The 18,597-nt window shown below is 39.3% G+C and overlaps 1 protein-coding gene across 3 annotated transcripts in view; it reads right to left on the bottom strand.

The window, feature by feature from the left end:
• The window catches only part of sema6a (sema domain, transmembrane domain (TM), and cytoplasmic domain, (semaphorin) 6A), a 132,404-nt gene that overhangs the window by 73,891 nt on the left and 39,916 nt on the right, over positions 1-18,597 (bottom strand). For all 3 annotated transcript variants that reach the window (XM_077520741.1, XM_077520742.1, XM_077520743.1), the window contains exons 2-3: positions 3,788-3,940; positions 3,033-3,150 (exon numbers count right to left, since the gene is read on the bottom strand). In XM_077520741.1, the coding sequence (XP_077376867.1) occupies positions 3,033-3,150; positions 3,788-3,887 (218 nt within the window). In that variant the 5' untranslated portion in view covers positions 3,888-3,940. The remainder of the gene's footprint in view (positions 1-3,032; positions 3,151-3,787; positions 3,941-18,597) is intronic.

The raw sequence follows: 18,597 nt of genomic DNA, 5'->3' as shown, positions 1-18,597 counted from the left end.
TAAGTTTGAGTTCATGACCTGTTAAGTTTGGGTTCATGACCGTCAGGTCAAGTGTCTTTTTGGAATTGATGTAACAGCATCTAGTTTCAACTGGTTTTATGTTATGTGACAGCTATGTGATGTCAGGAGCTTTGTGATGTCAATCTTTAATCCTTTACTTAGTCACAACCAATCAGATCGATTCACTGTCTGTAGTAGCTGTCTGAGAAGTGTGTGTTTGTCGGATTATTACCACGGTTCCTCTGTGCAACTCTCACTGTTTCTTGTCTAGTCAAGTTATGTGAATAGTTAAAATCTTATTTGTGTCTGCGCTTTGGGATCCAACCTCAGAACATAATAGTATGTACTTCTGAGGTCTCAAATTGAAACATTTTTCAATTCAATGCATTCTATTCTTGAGCCCTCGTAGCACATGCAGATTAAATGAATCTGTTAACGGCACACTGCATGTTGGTAAGTGCAGTGTGAAAAGTTCTTTAGCACTAACATTTTGAGTAAAATGGAACAGTATGTCACTTGAGTCACACAATAACAAGACCTCGGCAAATTCAGTTCATTGGGTACTGAACAGCGCAACTTCATTCCTCCAAGCGTTTAGCTTTTTCTTTGGCTTTTCCCATGTGACATAATAGAAGAGTGCCAATTACCAAATGACAAAAAAAGTGTCACGAAAACATTCGTCCACATATTTTACAAACCAATGGAGTAGTTTCGCCATTGGTGTAAAAATATGTCATCATGTGGCACATTAATGCAAGTATTTTTCATTGGATTATTATTGTTAGTTTATTTATTTATAGTATAAAAGTGTTTAAATAGAAAAAATACTGAAAATTTGACACATTTTGACATTTTACTCAAAAAATAATAACCATAAAACTGGAAATTAAATTTACAGTTCATGCACATTTACATTTAAAGTTACATCTGTCCTGGTTGCTCGGTACAATATGGTGATGCCACAAAAAGTTGACAATAACGTCCACATATTTTACACAATGCCTTTAAACTTGGGTTACTATTTACATTTACTTGTTTATTTACCAATTGTCACACTTGCACGACCATTACGAACGGTCTTAAAAGACTGCCTGTACAGTTTGCAAAGATGTCAGGATGGCCACAGTTCAACAAATCGGTCCAACCGCTCTACTGTCTATTCATACAGCACACAGAAGACAAACCCTTTCTTGATCCATTTGACAACTGGTCAGTGTATTAAAGTGGGCAACACACACACACCCTCTAACATGTGCACGCACGCCAACAAACACACCCCTCAAATAAACCCTCTGTGTCCCAATTCCCTCCCACTTGTGCCCCTAAAACTGCTGGCTGCCACCCCATGTGGAGCAGGTGGGCGACAGTCGCACCAAAGTCCCTGGCGCCCTTCCCTGCACACACACACACACACCAGCAGACACGCACATACACGCACCATCGTCCCTAATGACCACAGATATGTTCAAAAGCAGCAGTCTCCTTCAGCCACTTAATTTGACATGCTTGGGAGCAAAACAAAGAACACCCCCTCCATTGTTTCTTTTCACCCAGTCAGGCCTGAACTCAATTACCCAAAGGGGGGCTCAGATCAAGCCGATAAGAATCGCACGGACCTTTTTACTTTCACCTTGATATCAGCAAGCATATTTGAAATTGCATATGGTAATAATGGCACACTTGCTGCTCCTCTAATTGCTCATTGTGTCAAGAGGTGGAGCAAGATTTCTTAAATGGTAACAACAAGAGCGGTGAAGAAAATCAATGAGAGCGTACTGTGCGCGGCTCCTGCTGTGTCACTGAGCTGTATTTGTATGGGAATAAAAGCCCTTCAGGTGAGGGCATTGACAGGCAAACAAGCAAACATTTGAGTGTCGCCAGGAAAGACAAACTTCTTTATCGTGTTTCTGTGTGTCTTTTGGATGGGAGGTTAAGATAAAAGGTGATTAACTGGCAGCTAGCTCAAAACAGGAAACATCCAGACCACCTCCAAGGCCAACCAGAAATACTGGATAGTGTGGCTTCCTCTGTTCCTCCTATATAGGGTTTGGTGTTTTGTTTTGTTTTTTCTCGCCCAGTTGTGGGGGGTTTAGATCAGGGGAAGTGGCAATATATTGTCAACTGTTTGTGATTAAGGGCTACACACAAATAAAAATTACTTGACTGAAACATGTTACTCTATAATAATTAATGTTCCATTCCAGTCCTGCAGAGAGCAGTAACTACATAATGGCTGACCATTGTCAAGCAGTTAAGTGACATGGAGAAGGCAAACTTTTATTTCAAACCACTTCTTGAAGTTACAAAAAGTTATGTAGCACTTTTAGCCTACATTTTGTGTAACATGGACCGTTAAACTTAAAGTTGACGTTTTGGAAAATTAACTTCTGAATCGCTTATACTCAAATACAGTGGTGCCTATGAGCATACTTACGAGTTAAACGAGACCCAATCAGTCGCTTGACCAGTTCTTTATCTTGAGATACGAGCAAAATGTGAGACACACGAATGCACTTCAGACTCCCACCACTAGATGGAAGTAGCACACTTCACAACCTCTGGCTGCCATCAGTTCATCGATTCACATTGGTTTCGTTGCAGTGCGAAGAGAATAAGATTGATGAACAATTGATGGCAGTAATGTAACAACAAGGTGGTTTGCCAACTTGAATAGATGCAATGTTATATGGTATATTTTTAAACAGTGTTATAATAGCTGAGTGCAGTTTTTTTGTGGAAAAAAAATAATAATTGTGGGTGCTTTCATAAACCGAAGACTACGTCTATTTTTCATTATGAAAAAAAAACAAAACAAAAAAAAACTCCTGCCAGGCACAAAGACAGGAATGCCATAAAAATTGTCGAGTCAAAGCTTTTTTCTGCGATGGATCCCTTGTGATTCATAAAGCCATAGATATCTCCCACTACTAGATTGATTGATAAGCCACCTGCCGAGCCATCAGTGTCAAGCTAACAACAATCACTGAGAACACTAAGAATCATTGTGGCCACAACAACATTTGTTCGCTTACCTGGCAGCGATGAATAAGGTCTTGTTCATGATCATGATGAGCTGGATGTCCAGTTTGTGCCGCTGCGTGTTGTTCCTGCCGGGCTTGTGGCCCACAAAGGCCGGGTACTGCTTTGTGTCTGCGACGGGGGGGAATAAACACATCTTAAACACTTTGACGACGTGATTGCCGAAAGTTTCTGTGAGTCGTACTGGGTTAGGATTTTTTAGGGATTTGGATCAAATGTCAACACATCTGCTGCCAGAGCGCTTGCTGAGGCCTTAAATTATACGGTAAAAAAAAAAAAAAATGCACGGCACTGTAGCATGAAATTGTTCTGTTGTTAGTGGCTGAGGATGAAAGCGCTTGTTTGGCTAAACAGAAGCAGGTCAATGTCAGGCTACTCTTAGTGGGAGAGACACTTTGAGGATTTCTTTGTGGATCCTCTCTTTGTTTATAAAATGAAAAAAAAGCGGATTGGGCTTTTTCATATACATTGGGCACACAAATGTGGCTTCAAATCATTTATTATAAATGTTTTTACGTAGTTCCTTTCCTATACCTTCACAATGTATTTAAAAGACATCAATGTGATTGAAGTGTGGATTTTCAGTTCTAATCCAAGAACTCTGTAATGCCTAAGTCAAGATTCGAACCCAGAACCTCTTGATTGTGAGCCAGATGTGCCAATAATCAGCAATAAATGTGCTGAAAAGAATTTGTAATGGGGTGACATACAACCAAAGGAAGGAACAAATGTGCAGTATCCCACTCACAGTTGCCGTGGGAGATGCTTATAGGCTCGCTGTCTTCGGGGAAGCCCGCTCCAGCTATGTGCAGTAGCGTGAAGTAGAGGAGGAAGGCCTCTGACCTCATGGTCGCTCCACTCTGCTGCCGCTGCTGGTCCTCTGGTGCAGATGTACCTCAGCCTGCAGGAACGAGAACGAGATTACGGGATGGAGGAGGCAGCATAGCTCAAAATAATATTTACAGAATCGAAAATGCGTGAGTAGATCCAATATGCGTGAATTTTCAGTGCCTCATGAACCATATTGCAAATTAACGAATCATAAGTGGATTAGCAAGGTGATATGCGTCATAGATTGATGCCAGGCAGAGAGGATCCTTCTCGAAACGACACGGCAGATTAACCTGCCCTCAAGTCGGATCGAGACCTGCACGTGCAAAAGCGCATCTTCTCCTACTTATGTGTCATCCGACAAATACACTTCCTTCTTTCCAACAAGGTCATTACTGCTGCTCTAATTTGGAATTCCTGCATTGTCCAGCCACAACTGAGCTTCGGTCAGTCGAGTACACAGCATTGCCACAGGTACCTTGAAAAAGTAACTTTGCTGATTATTTGTTTTAAAAAGTAACTTACTGTAGTTACTTAACTGGGTGTTTGATTTTAAAAGTAAACAAGTTAAAAATGCAAGTTACTTTAATAGTTACATTAAGCAGATAGCTGATAGTGATACCTGGTTTTGTTTCTTAATTGGAACTGCATCTTTAACAGTGACATTTATGAATAAAGTTTGTTTGCTTTATTTAAATTATATCAATACAACCTTTTTGACTTAACATAATTATTTTATTTAAAAAAAAATAGTGAGTCTTTTCTGGATTTTACTTAACAAATGGGTTTTTAAAGTTTTTAATACAAATAAATATACAAAAAGACAGTCTATAGACTAAGGACTGCATACTGGATATGCCGTATTTTATTCCGAAAGTTTCAAACATTAAACCTTTAAACTAAAGCAAACAAAATAATTTGTATTATTTAAAAGGAAAGTCAACCTTAAACATTTCTTGACAATAATATGTTATATGTGACGTCACTAGTCTAAACCTGACATTCTAATTAATATTACATTAGTGGAATATGAGTTATGAAGCAAAATCCATCCATTTTTATCCATCATTTAGCCATTTTGCCATTTGCTGTCGACTGAAAATGACATCACAGTTACTCAGGTCTCAGGCAGCGGCCAATCACAACTCACTTGTTTTCTGAAGCTGAGCTGTGATTGTTTTTTTCCTGAGCCCTGAGCAACTGTGATGTCATTTTCACTTGACAGCAAGTGACAAAATGGCTGCCTTCTGATATTGATTAAAAAAATTTAAAAAAATGGCTGGATTTTGCTGCTTACTTCATATTCCTCTAACGCAATATTAACCAGAATACTCTTTAGACTAGTCGGGCTGCAGAGAACATATTGTCAAGACATTTTTTTGGGGTTGACTTCAACTTTAATTCTCTCGCACAAGAATCAATAAAGAATCATCTCAACAAGCAATAAGGATAATGAAAACACAATTATTGCCTCCACCAAGCGCGTCGTTGATAGATAGTTTGTTGTTTGTTTGTTGACAAGAAATTTATTTTTTAGAACAAAACTGTCTGCACAGTGTGCATTATGACAAAAAATATGCTGCAGTGTTGTCACATTTCCTGAATTACCTGAGATGTTTTACGTGATTACATAAACACTATGTCCCCAACAAGCTCGTTCCCTAATGCAATTTCATATGTAATGCATATCTGTATGCTCCTTGGGTGGACATGCCACGCCGACTCCTCCCGTCGTTTATGGCAACAGATTATAGCCATAAATCAAACGTGACAATTATTGCATTAGTAATCTAATCAAGAAGCAAGCGTTTCATTTGCATTACGCTACTTCCCCCCCCCCCCCCCCCCCCCCCCCCCAGCTTCAGACATTGCTGGGAATGCAGAGGATGCTTCTGGGATGAGGAATTGAATAAAACAGTCTGTTTAAATTTACTTCACCCTGTTAAAAGTTGTTTATCCCAACATGTATTATCCTTCACTAAAGGCAGGAAGAAGAGGGGGAAAGAGAGAGAGAGGCTGGGGATTACTTCTACTTTGCAATCTCTCTCTCTCTTTCCCTGCCTCCATGCTCCTGTGAATCTCATTGAGGAGAGGAATGAAAACACTATTCACACAGAGGATCACTTTCACACCGAGGAGAATAGCAAAGCTTTGGGAAGCCTGGAGACCAGCTTCATCTCCTTTCCTCCTGCTCCTCTTCCTCTCACACCAACTAAACAGTAAAAGTAATCTGGTTCCCCCTTGGATTTTTCATATATCATAGAGCTGCATTTATATCTGATTTACGGGGGAGCACTGAGGAATAAAAGCCGTTCAGGTACAAGAATAAAGTTGCAACATTGACTATAAAAAGTTATGAGAATGGAATATTAGCAGAAAAAATGTAGATGGTTCGAGAGTATATGCATTACTTGTTCTCAAAACATACACAGTTATTGTGGGAATGCTATGTTATTGTGATTTTTATTCTCCACACTTTTTTTGCCGCGTAACAACTCCCACATAATACTTCCAATTTACACTGATCAAATTTCAACTAGCTTTAAAAATTCACGCCTCCCGGGGTATATATCGTCTGATTCCACATCACTTACAATATTTGCACAATTTAATGTTTAATATCAACTTTTTCCCCATTCATTTTCAATGGGACAAGACATTGAACTTTTTCTAAATATCACTTTCCACGCCCACTTCCATATATATAACTTATCATCATTTCCAGGTGTCTGATACTGCTCGGTGGCACAGTTGATAAAGGCCATTGCCCAGTAACCAGGAGGTCATAATTTCATAATTTATCTCTCAATTTACTTCACAAGCATTCCATATGCATTCAAAATCTTAGCATTCAGCTTTCAGCATTCCCACACAATTCCTCCAGAAATTGCACTTAGTCTAGTTTCTTGTGAAAATGAGGGGGGGGGGGGGGGTCACATAAAATATATATTTATTCAATGACTGTTGTATTATGAGAAAAAAAAGTTGTTGCAAAAAAGTGTAAAGTGATAATCAAATTTATTTTCTTAATATTTAGGGTTTATTTCTCTGAAAAATGTGTTTTGTTTTCATTTTTTCATTCAAAATGATTTCTTGTGATGTCATAAGATGATGTTTTTCCCCCCATAAAATTTAGACTTGACAAGATGACATGATTCAAGAAGAAGATCTCCAAACTTGCACAAGGGTCTGAAAAGACAGCTGGCGCATCTCCCTCTTAAAAAAAAAAAAAAAAAAAAAAAAGTGATATACTGTAAATAATGGTACTGTGGTATTTCCAGATGGGATTATGATCATTGCAAAGTAAAGGTGCAACTACAAAATCTGCTTCTTCCATATGTTATTGACTTTGACGTAACAGCAACGCCAGGAGATTAATCAGCATTCATCTTCCATCTGCACCGATGGGATGTGCTGGATTCAAATGGTTTAAAAAAAAAAAAAAAAAAAAAGACTGTGATGCACTGAATGGCTTCAACTGAAACTCAAAGGCCGCTTTCATCACCACATGAGTAATAGCGAGACCCACACTGGCTCTTCTGGAGGAGAAATTGCTTCCTTGTGTTCTTAAATCTTGGTCTGAAAAGCTACTGTAGCGCACACCCTCTAAACATCAGGACTCAAGGACTGCACGTGTGGCATTAAATTACCGAAACGCCACAGGTGGAAGTAGCAGATTTCCTTTATCCATATAAAGGAACTAAAACAGAAGCCCTTCTTTGGGACTTCTCTGGCTTTAAAAGCACACTACCACATTCAACCGCAGCTACCATAACTAAGTAGGTGGCATTCTGAGAGCAAATGTGTATGAACGAGAAAACAAGTGTGTGTGTAGGGAGTGTTAATCAAGATAATTGCTGGCAGGAGGCCGCCAACAGGTAGTAAAAACACTGGAATCAATCTTGGGCAAAGTCTCATGAGCTTTCCACGGAATACATCACATGCGTGTACATCCCAAAATGAGCAGCCCCACGGGGGTAACCAAAACAAACGAGCACCCGGGCTTTGACAGTAAACACATTACGAAGCCTGATGATGTTTTGGTTGCTAATACGCTAATGTGGACATGGTTGCTTACATTTGTCAAGGTTGGCCGTTATAATTGGGAAAAGGAAGGGAATACCGCCATACGTTTAGAGTATTAGTCGGGAAAAATGGAGAGAAAGTGAAACACATTGCACACAAACATGATATTGGAAGTATTCAGAAAGAAAAAAAGCTATGTATTTTGAAACGTAAAATACACGACTTGCACATTATGGCTAAAACTATTTTCCTCGATTTTGTTTTTCTTAATACTTGAGTGCGTTAGCTAGAGCAGAGTAGCACATCCATTAATAACTACATTTTTTTTTTAAATACTTGAGTTTCTTTGGTCATCCTTTTGTTTCTATTAGGGGTGTTGAAAAAAATCGATTCGGCAATATATCGCAATACTACAGCACGCAATTCTCGAATCGATTCAATAGGCAGCCGAATCGATTTTTTAACATCCATTTTTGATGGAAAAATATTCAACAAAACGTCTAACTTTCACACCTTAAGAATGGAAGAATGTTATATTAATGGAACATTAAGCCTTAATACTTTATTTCAACGCTTTTCAAACATGAAACATGTTACAACCTGTTTGTTAAATACAGTGGCTTCCAGTTATAAATAATAAATTTTCATACAAATCTTACAGTGTACATGTATAAGTTTACTGAATGATATTTTCTAAATCTGAGTTTAAAAAAATCGCAACAATCCACTTGTAAATTCATATCGGGATTAATCGGTATCGAATCAAATAGTGACCTATGAATCGTGATACGGATCGAATCGTCAGGTACTAGGCAATTCACACCCCTAGTTGCTATATCATGGTTTATGGAAAATGGTTCAAGATGAGAGGGTCATACCATTTTTAAAGTACAGTATTATATTACAATAGTTTGTTTGGTCGTCCTTTTGTTAGCTAGCTACATCCTGGTTTATGGAAAATAATGAAACATGACAGGACCATACCTTTTCTGATTGTGAGTAGTTGGGAATGGTTCAATCATGACTAAACCATTAAAATAAAAACAAACAAAAAAATCACCCCTCTAACAAAAGTGACAAATTTGTGGCGTGCCATTTTGTTGTTGTCGTTTGTTTTTCTTTCTGAATTTGCTAGTTAGCTAGCAAAGACAATACCATTTTTCATTCTTGGTTGGGCGGTTCTTTTGTGACAGTACCATCTTTTTTTTTTGTTAATCCTCTAATAAAAGGTGTTTGTTTGTTTGTTTGTTGGTTTGTTCTTGAGTGTTTGTCTCTTTTGTTTGTATTTGTTAGCACCCTATTTAAAGAGTGACACCAGAAGACGAAGACGCGACCGTACCATTTTTGCACAGGAACAAACGTGACAGAAAAAAAAGAGAAATGCATTCCTGGCAAATTGTATATATGTCAAGATAACAAACAAAACAAAAATCTTACACAATCTTTTGTGAAGAATGCTTAAGAGAGGGCTCACATCACTTCTTTTGCAAATCTCATTACTATGGATCAGTTTCTGTAGATTTAAAGGGTGAAAAATGGTAGGATAAGGACATTTCGACAAAAATATTTACATTGGGGAAAAGTGATTAAAGCGTTGTCGGACATGCTTTTTAATCACTGATGACAACAGAGACATGTGAGTACTATATAAGTGTTTTTTCTTCATCCCAGCCGGGCGTATACGAGGAGGAAGTGTTCCATATTTATAGTTAAGTGGCGGCTTCTCGTAAATGCCGTCTGACAGCTTTGATACGAGGGCGGCGTGCCTGTGTTTATATTTGGCAGGCGGGATAACGTGCGCATATGACAGGAGCGCCACAGGGAGGGGCCGTCTTAGTAGCAATATGGTTGAGTGAAATGTGGGGTCCATCTGAAGAAAAGCTACTGTTTGGACAGGTAGAAAAAGCTCATTATTTATGAAAAAGAAGACCTTTTGGATGTAAATGAAAGCAGTTGCTCAAGGTTTACACATTTTCCTTCAGGCGTTAACATCCTAAATTCTAATGTTTGTTGCATGCAATTGTGTTATTCTTTTTTCAGTAGTGTATTCCCTTCATTTCATAGCATTTCTCTAGACTGCAGTGCTTCCAGTATGTGTAAATGGATGTTAAATTTTTAGTCCAATCAGATTTCAACTTTAATTGTGATGTGATTGTAATGGTATTAAGAGATGCATTAAGACGTGCATGGTCCCCAATTGCTATTACGCCAGCTGATTGTGAGTGAAAGTGATTTTTGATGACGAGTTGGGCTAATGTTTTTGCTGTGTGATATTTCATGAAGAGCAAACACTTTATTAAAGCTTGGTTCCTGTATATAAAAAAGCACATAGCCAAGTAAGCACAGGTAACCCCTGGCCTATCAGATATGAAATGAGGAGAGATATATTTGTATAATAGTAGGCCTACATTGCGTGACTCAAGCAAGTTTAAAGCCCGAACCAGAACCAGATTTCAAGTTATGTCAGCTCATTAGTTATGCCTCCTTCCAGACATGTCTTCAAACAAGTGATGCATTCATGTTTTGACTTGAGTTGTTGCATATCTATGTCCATCTCTATCTCTTTCTTTGAGTTATAGACATAAATAATAAGAAAAACATGTTGATTTTGTGGCGTAAGCATTCTGAGTCGTATTCTTCTTGATTTGTTTGACTGTTGGCAAGCGTTTAAAATGTAGCCTACATTGACTTCAATCATGTTGTAGCTTGTGAGTGCTTACATAGCTACATTTGACATGCAATAAAAGTAAACAAACTTCAATTGATACATTTTCGCCCGCTTTAGAGTTTCCAGAATTCCCACATCACCCTCAGGTAAGATATAGTTTCTTCCAGCTGATTTACAGCCTGACCTGCTTATCAGTCAGTCAAACACTTCTTACTGGTTAATGGCAGACTGGTCTCCAGTCTAGTCACAGACTAGTCAGGAGTCAACCATACATCAGATGCCAGTACATCACAACGTGGCCATCGGTTAATCACAGTCTAGCACATTAGCTGCCAGCCCAGCAAAAATGCATCATTTGACGTCTTTTTCCGTCAATGGCAGTGAATGAGCAGTTTGATTGGTCGTGTTCAGCAAGTCAGTGAATTTTGTTTTCTGGTTGTGTCAAGACTGTAGAATACAGCATTTTTCAGATGTGTCCTAAAGTTTCATTGAATATTGTATGGATCTTAATTAGAGATAGATCGATATGTTTTTTCAGGGCTGATACCGATTATTAGTAGTCAGGGACACCGAAAAGAGAAAATCCAAACTCCAGCTCTTAATTTGTTTTTATTTAGTTATTTTTTTGACTGTTTCAGAATATGTTTCTTGAACAACCTTTAGGTTTAGTTAAACATTGGAGTAAAAAAAACAAAATCTAATTCAATAGATATCTTTATTTTAAAAATCTAATAATAATAAAAAAAAAATCAGGACAGGATCACCAAGGGGCAGTAACATGTTTTCAAAAGTTAAATAAAAACTTTTAAAATGTAAATAGCTTCCTATTGTTTTTCTCATCTCTGAAAATTTAAATAATTAGTTCGTTGAAGTTAACACTTTTTCAAAATGGATCTATTATCGGCCGTATGATTCTTCAAAATGGCCGATGCCGATATTCGTTAAAATGCTGAATATCGGCCCAGCCGATAACTGGTCTATTCCCAATCTTAATGACAGAATTCAACTACATACATGATTTGTTGAATATGCACTGGCAAAATAATGTTTTCTATGGCAATCAGAAAATCAACCCAATACATTTTTCACACAGTTAAACTTTACTTTACTGTCCACTTACTGATCCCATCACCCGCCTTGCATGTTAATGTGAAATCTGAATAGGGCCAGAGAGCGGAAAAAGACAAGATCAATCAGAAAAGATTGCATAGAACAGTCGAGACTTTAAGGCACTGATCCACCAACATGGAACACATCCAAGCATCAAGGCTCCCCAACGGAGCCAAGGCTTTTTCACTTGTCAGTCTTGCTCGATGAATCCAAGAGAAGAGACACCGGAGGAGCTTGAACCGAGGAGCGTTGCCTCAAGAGGAAGCGGCATGAACCAGAATCCAAACTACAGTACACTGACACATCCTCTTCGCCTCTCTCAGATTTCTTTGCTTTCAACACAATATCAGTAGCAAGATAATCCATCATGGTTTGATTATTAAAAGACAATGAAGTGGGCATGAATGAGGCGCCCCGTCGCTGTCGGGCCATTTATTGAAACAGAGGCCTCTGATGCATGGACGTCTCTCTTTTAAGGGCTGATGGATTGATTGTGGAAGCGAGCCAAAAAAGGCTCAAGGGAAGCACAAGGAACAAGAGATCAGAGGCACAGTGCCAACTTTGCCAAATAGCAGCCTCACAAAAACGACATTCACAGTGTAGAGATAAGCCGTTGTCTTAATAACGTCGCCTCTGGGATGTTAACGACATTCAGTCTGTGCGTTTTAATCATTAAACTGATAAACCAGTGGGATGCTTTGAGGCGTTTGGACAAAAGAGACTAGTGGGAGAGTGGCGTGTGAGAAAGATCTCAAATGCGCACTGACATCACACCAACAAGCATAACAACCTGCACTGCTTGTAATTTATGATTAAAAGTAGGTCAAGACACAACTAGACTGCTGAAGCAAGCACAGGATTATCTGCATCCATCCATTTTCTCTCTGTGCTGATGTCTATCTTCAGTTCAACTTTCCAAGTTTTCTCCATCACCAGTTTATCGCAAAGTCCGTGAGGTGTATATTCAAAAGCTTCAACCCTTTCATAAAAAAAAAAAACAAGTTTCACATTTGAATGTCACAGCCCGCTCATGGTGATAGTATCTGAAAAGTGCGGGCAAATACGTTGCGGATAAGGACACGCTCGGCCGCACGTGGCCTTTTCTAACTGTCGTTTGATCCGAATTTCTGTCTCGCCCGACGCCTCGAGTTCACAGTTCACCTCCTTGTCCAAAGAGCGCCAGGTGCAGTGGAGAAGAAGAAACATCACCAGAATGTCACCGCGCTAAATGCCACTTACACTGCGCCTCCCTGTGGAGCGGCGGCGGGGGGATGTTGTAGCTGTCACACGCGACAAGGTGAATTTCAGTGGGAAACTCCCTTCAAGGCAGACTGTGGCGCTCCCTAAGGTGATGCTGCTTCCAGCTGTGAAATCCAAGTTCAGATCACTTGGGTTTAAACCATTTTCAGAGAGTTTCTGTAAATTCTAGCCAATGGCAGGTACATTTTTTCTTTACTAAAAATGAACAGGCAAGTACGGAATCGTAGAGCTGCCAATGTGGAATAAACATTTTTGGCTGGCGAGTATGTTCGAACATATCGCAAATATGTTTGAACACACAAACACGTTCGAACATACTCACAAACACGTTTGAACATACTCGCAAATACGTTCGATCATTAGAAAATTAAGTAGACAAAAACAGCGTTCATTCGTAACTGTTACGATTTATTATGTCCGCCGTGTACTGCCGTGGCATTATGGGAAGGTATGCTAACTTTGTAGCATGTAACCTACATGTATGTTCGAAAATATTTGCGAATATGTTCAAACATGTATGTTCGAACATATTTGCAAGTACGTTCGAATATTTGCCAGTATGTTTGAACATACTTGCCAGCCAAAAATGTTTACTCCACATTGGCAGCTCTACGCTTCAGTAGGCAAGCAATGACATCTACTTGAAGAACTGTGCCTACAATTTCAACTAGCAACAAGTACATGCCACCAACAAACGCTAACACTGTTAGCTAACGCTAATCTGCGCATCCAACATAGTAAGAGAGGCGTCACACAGTTTCTTAATTTAAAACTTAATGTGGGGATTGTTTTTAGGCAAATTTGCCCCAGTGTCACACAACAATGAGGCTGAAGTACATTTTCAAAAATAGGTATAGAAACGATTTACTTGGTTGTTTAGCTTCACACTTGTTGGGTGGGCAGGCACTCCAGCTATTTGTATACAACACATTAAAAAACCCATTTTCAGTAATACACATGGGCATATGTTGAGAAATGTCCAATACCATATGAGGTAACAGCACATTCCCTCCTCTGACTTTTTTCTCTGCTATATAACAGAAAAATCCATTTCTGTCCTTGGTTAAGTTTTCACTAATCTAAAATGCATGAGCCTTAAAATGCTTTTTTGTGTAATATCTTGCAGACAGGAAGAGGACTCATGCATGCATTCTTTCTTTTTAGGGTGATGCAGATATTTTATCGAGAAATAACCAAATGGATGATAGCATGCACTCCTCGGGTGGTTTTGACTTAAATAGAAGACGATGAGGAATCAATAAAACAATAGAAGAGTGAGATGGATATTTACAGCCTCCTGTTTTTTCCTCGACAGACCGTAAATGAGAAAGGTCTCGAGTCGATAATGTAGCAGCCGATTACTGTTTGATTTTTTTGTTTTTCTTTTTCTTGCACGTTTGAGAAGAGTTTGGGGCAAAAATGGAAACTTTCTCATGCTGGGCACTGACTTGGAATCCATACAGCATCGATGTATACAGATGTAAATATCCCATACAAAAGTATCAGCGGGTGAGGTTGAAGTCTTTCTATCCACTTGTCGTGATTTAGAGTCTTGCCCTTAATTAAAGTGAAAGTCAACACAATTTTTTGACAATAATATGTTCTATGCAGCCCCACTAGTCTAAATATGGTATTCTGGTTAATATTGCGCTAGTGGAATATGAGTTTAGGAGCAAAATCTAACCGTTTTTATCCATCTCAGGGGGCGGCCATTTTGCCACTTGCTGTTGACTGAAGATGACGTCAATGTTGCTCAGGTCTCACGTAACAACCAATCACAATTCAGCTTCAGAAAACAGGTGAGCTTTGATTGGTTGTTGCCTGAGCCCTGAGCAATATTGATGTCATATTCAGTTCACAGCAAGTGGCAAAATGTCCGCTCCTTGAGATGGATAAAAACAACTGGATTTTGCTTCCGAACTCATATTCCACAAATGTAATATTAATCACAATGTCATGTTTAGACTAGTGAGATCACATATAACATATTATTGTCAAGAAATATTTAAGGTTGACTTCCACTTTGGCTCAGTGTCCAACCAGATCCATTATTTTTTTTTATGTTTAATACAGAGCTGGGATTCATCCATCCATCCATTTTATTTTTTTAACCGATTATACTCATTAGTATTGCGAGTGTGCTGGAACCTTTCAGTCTGAGGGTCTGATGGTTGGTCTCCCATTTTTTTAAACAACTCTAAGCACGAGGCAGGCACAGAAGAACAGGCAGGAAGCACCAGCTCATCATCAGTTCAAAGTTCATGTGACCACAAAGAGGCACGAAATACTGCGTCATCTCATAAACCGCCACATGATAAAGCATTCTAGTGTAAATTCCCCCCAATGCTCCGTGATTTCATTTTACCATCACTCCAAATCATTTCATCTTGGTTAATGGCCTTTTTTTTTTTTTCTTCTTAATCTGCGGAGCTTCAATTTCATGCAGGTTCCATTATGCTAAGTGAGTGAGTGTGTGTGGTGGCTGATAGCTGACTCGACGTGGCCTTCCTCTTCCATCGGCTGTGACTGAGCGTGATGCTAATCTCTTTAAAGGTAATGTGGAGGCCACAGGAGAGTACAGCCTACAACTAGCACTCACTTTCTTAGCTTGCTTTCATTACTTGGCCATCCGTCCTATTGATTTATTGTACACCGTCTTGTTCAAGCACTGTTTATAACATTTTGTCTCACTTTAAATAAACGCCCAATTCACTTATTTAGTCGCAAACCATGTACAGTATTTATAGCAGAGGACGGGAAAAGCTTCATTCATTTACTCTATGTGTTAGCATGTGATACTGATAACAGAGGATCGTGTTTTCTGCTAATGCGTCGTTTCCTGAATCCACAGATGCTCAATAGCAATGCATCGAATACAGAATGTAAATTGTGTTATCTCTGTACAGCATATTGTTGGAGGGATGCAGCCAGCATCACCAAACAAACTAATGACAACAAGGTGGCAGTGGCCAAGCAGGCAGATCACCGAGACATAAGGTTCAAGATGCTATGAATACGGAATTCAAATACTTGAAGGCATGATCTTTCATCTAATGCATTGTTTTAATTATATCGGACAATAATATGATTTTAGCCTAATGGTTCTACAGCCTTACAGTGAGGTGGGTGGTAAGCAGTTATGGTTCCTTTCTACATTTAGGAGTTGTGACTTACTCCAATTAGGCATACTGGTATTTGTCCAATGAAATGTTTTCTTGATATTTACCAACTTGCAATACTTCTTGCAAATGCTTTGATCAAAATCTCTCTAGGCTGAACCAATTAAAATAGCCTACTTAGCCATGAAGGCTAATCGGCTATTGACCATTAGCTGTGAGCTCATGCTAACTTGATACCATTAGGTTTTTCGCGTGGTTGAAGATGGATTATTTGTTCATGTTGCTAATAGGTATATTGCATCAACACTCCGAGCCCATTTGCATGACAAGCACTGAAGCATGGGTTAATACATGTGGTGCAGTTTTATGACGACCAAATGCTGGTGCCTCAAGAGAAGTGCGTTCTTTGCAATTAACACAAGTTTATTTATGAGCCTTAGGGTCAAAGTGAATTAACATTAAAAAAAAATCTTAGGAAAGGCTGAGGAAATGCATTTGAAGCCCACTGTCAATGATGCAATGATGACGTACGTGCCCGTAGCGCTTTAAATGCTCGGCTGCGGCCGGCTGACATGAGCGAAAAGTACATATGCTAATTGCAAATGTAACCGCGTGTGACAAGTTGTAAAAATGTGCTGTTGTCTTAAGGGAGTTCTTTTTGATTTGACACTACAAGAGGAAGTGGAATTAGCAGAGACATCATAAGACGTTATCGACTCTAAATGCAACTCGCATCATTGCAATAGTGTTGTAACTGCAGTGTAGGGTTACCACAATAGCTCTTCCTCAGAGACTGGAAAATACCACACAAAGCATACACAAAATGCCATCTGAACTATCTCCTGATACAAGAATACAGAAAAAAAGGCTAATTTTCAATTGGGCTACAATTTATATCAAGTATGTACAAGCTCCAGCTTAGCATTAATCATCCCCTTCCTTGAGCATCCTCCCGTCATAAATGTCCCAAACAAGCACAGATGACGGTTTTCCGATAAACAATTTTCCATGCTATTTGTGATCGGCCACATCTTACATCAACTCTGTCATTCCATTTTTCTAATGGAACTGTTTGCATTAATTCCGAGTGTCAGGGCTGTACATCATGGTAGTCAGCATCCCCTGTGGGGTCGGGAAGCATCATGTGCAGCAGATAAAAGCATGATTGGAGTGCTTAGTAGGCCTACTGAGATTTTTTTTTCCATCAAAACACAAAAGGCATTAAAGACTTTAAGTTCGTAATCTGACAAATCAGCTGCAATGGTAAAGTCGATTGCTTTTGAGTCGACTTAAAGATTTGCGACCTGAACTGACCAGTGTGAAAGTTTGTTTTGCTTACTCTTACTTGTTGACCTGTTTGGCCACAAATGGATACGACTGACAGAATGTTCAACACAATCCCCTTTCAAGCTTTTTTGAAAGTGGCTTCCCTTTTCTAAAAAGTTTCATTCTTGGACAGACTCGAGAAATACACCATCTGTTGTGGCAGCTTAACTACAAAAGGCAAAAAAGAGACACTGTCAGACACCATCATCTTCATCAGTACCACTGGGGCTTCAATGCCCTGACTACTTCAGTAGTGTGCTTCCAACATCAGTATGCTCAGTCACAAAAAAAAAGTGCATCAACAGTGATAGAAACAAATGTCACCGTCAATGTCAACTCATTTTGGCAACTTGGAGGACATAAAAGCTCAGCTAGTGCACTTCGAGGGACGAATATCATCTGATCCATCCATCATTTTATGAGACAACTTGTCCTTATTAGGATCGTGGGTAACTGGACCCTATACTGACGGACTTCACCCTGAGCTGAAAGAAAACCATTCACACTCAAATTCACACCGTTACAGAGTGGAATCTGAAATCACGCTGCCTGCATAAACATCAGGTGAGTGAACCATGACACCGTCAGTGACTTAGTTCAGACGTTTTGGAAAAATATGCTTCCAAAGTTGCAATCATGGGAACACTGGTGCTCGACAAACAATTGGACGAGCAAGACCAACGACATGCACCAGTGATCTCAATATGAAGAATCCAAGTACGGTCTTCCTACGAACGGACGAAAGAACGTGAATTTCTTCGGCTGTGTTCTTTTTAACTTCCCTATCGACGTATTTCCATGATAGCACCACAAAATGCATCTTGGGATTTGGGATTTTCCCAGCAAAGCCTTGACAATTCTCCAACTGATGCTTCCTTAGTTGAAGCAAGTTGACAAGAACAACATCCTGTTATTCCGTGCTTTCTTGGTTTATTCACACTTTCAAATGGAGCAGTAATTAGGCCGCGACTGATGACATTTCACAAGATTACAAGGACGTAAAAACAGACAAGAACGCAGCGGTTTCGGTTTGGAAGTTAAAAATGCCAGTGAGACTACTAGTGATGCAAAACACACCATGTATAATTTTCTGCTTTAGTCCAGACCAGATACCCGAATTGGACGTGTGAACAGTAAGACATCCAAAACGTGTTATTCTTCTTAACTGGCAAAATCATCCCCCTCACTAGACACTTTCAAACACTCTTATGCAATTGT

This window comes from Festucalex cinctus, chromosome 5, assembly GCF_051991245.1.
Source record: "Festucalex cinctus isolate MCC-2025b chromosome 5, RoL_Fcin_1.0, whole genome shotgun sequence".
Classification (NCBI taxonomy): domain Eukaryota; kingdom Metazoa; phylum Chordata; class Actinopteri; order Syngnathiformes; family Syngnathidae; genus Festucalex; species Festucalex cinctus.
The sequence above is the reverse complement of the archived record's forward strand: the minus strand, read 5'-3'. Positions and strand labels throughout refer to the sequence as shown.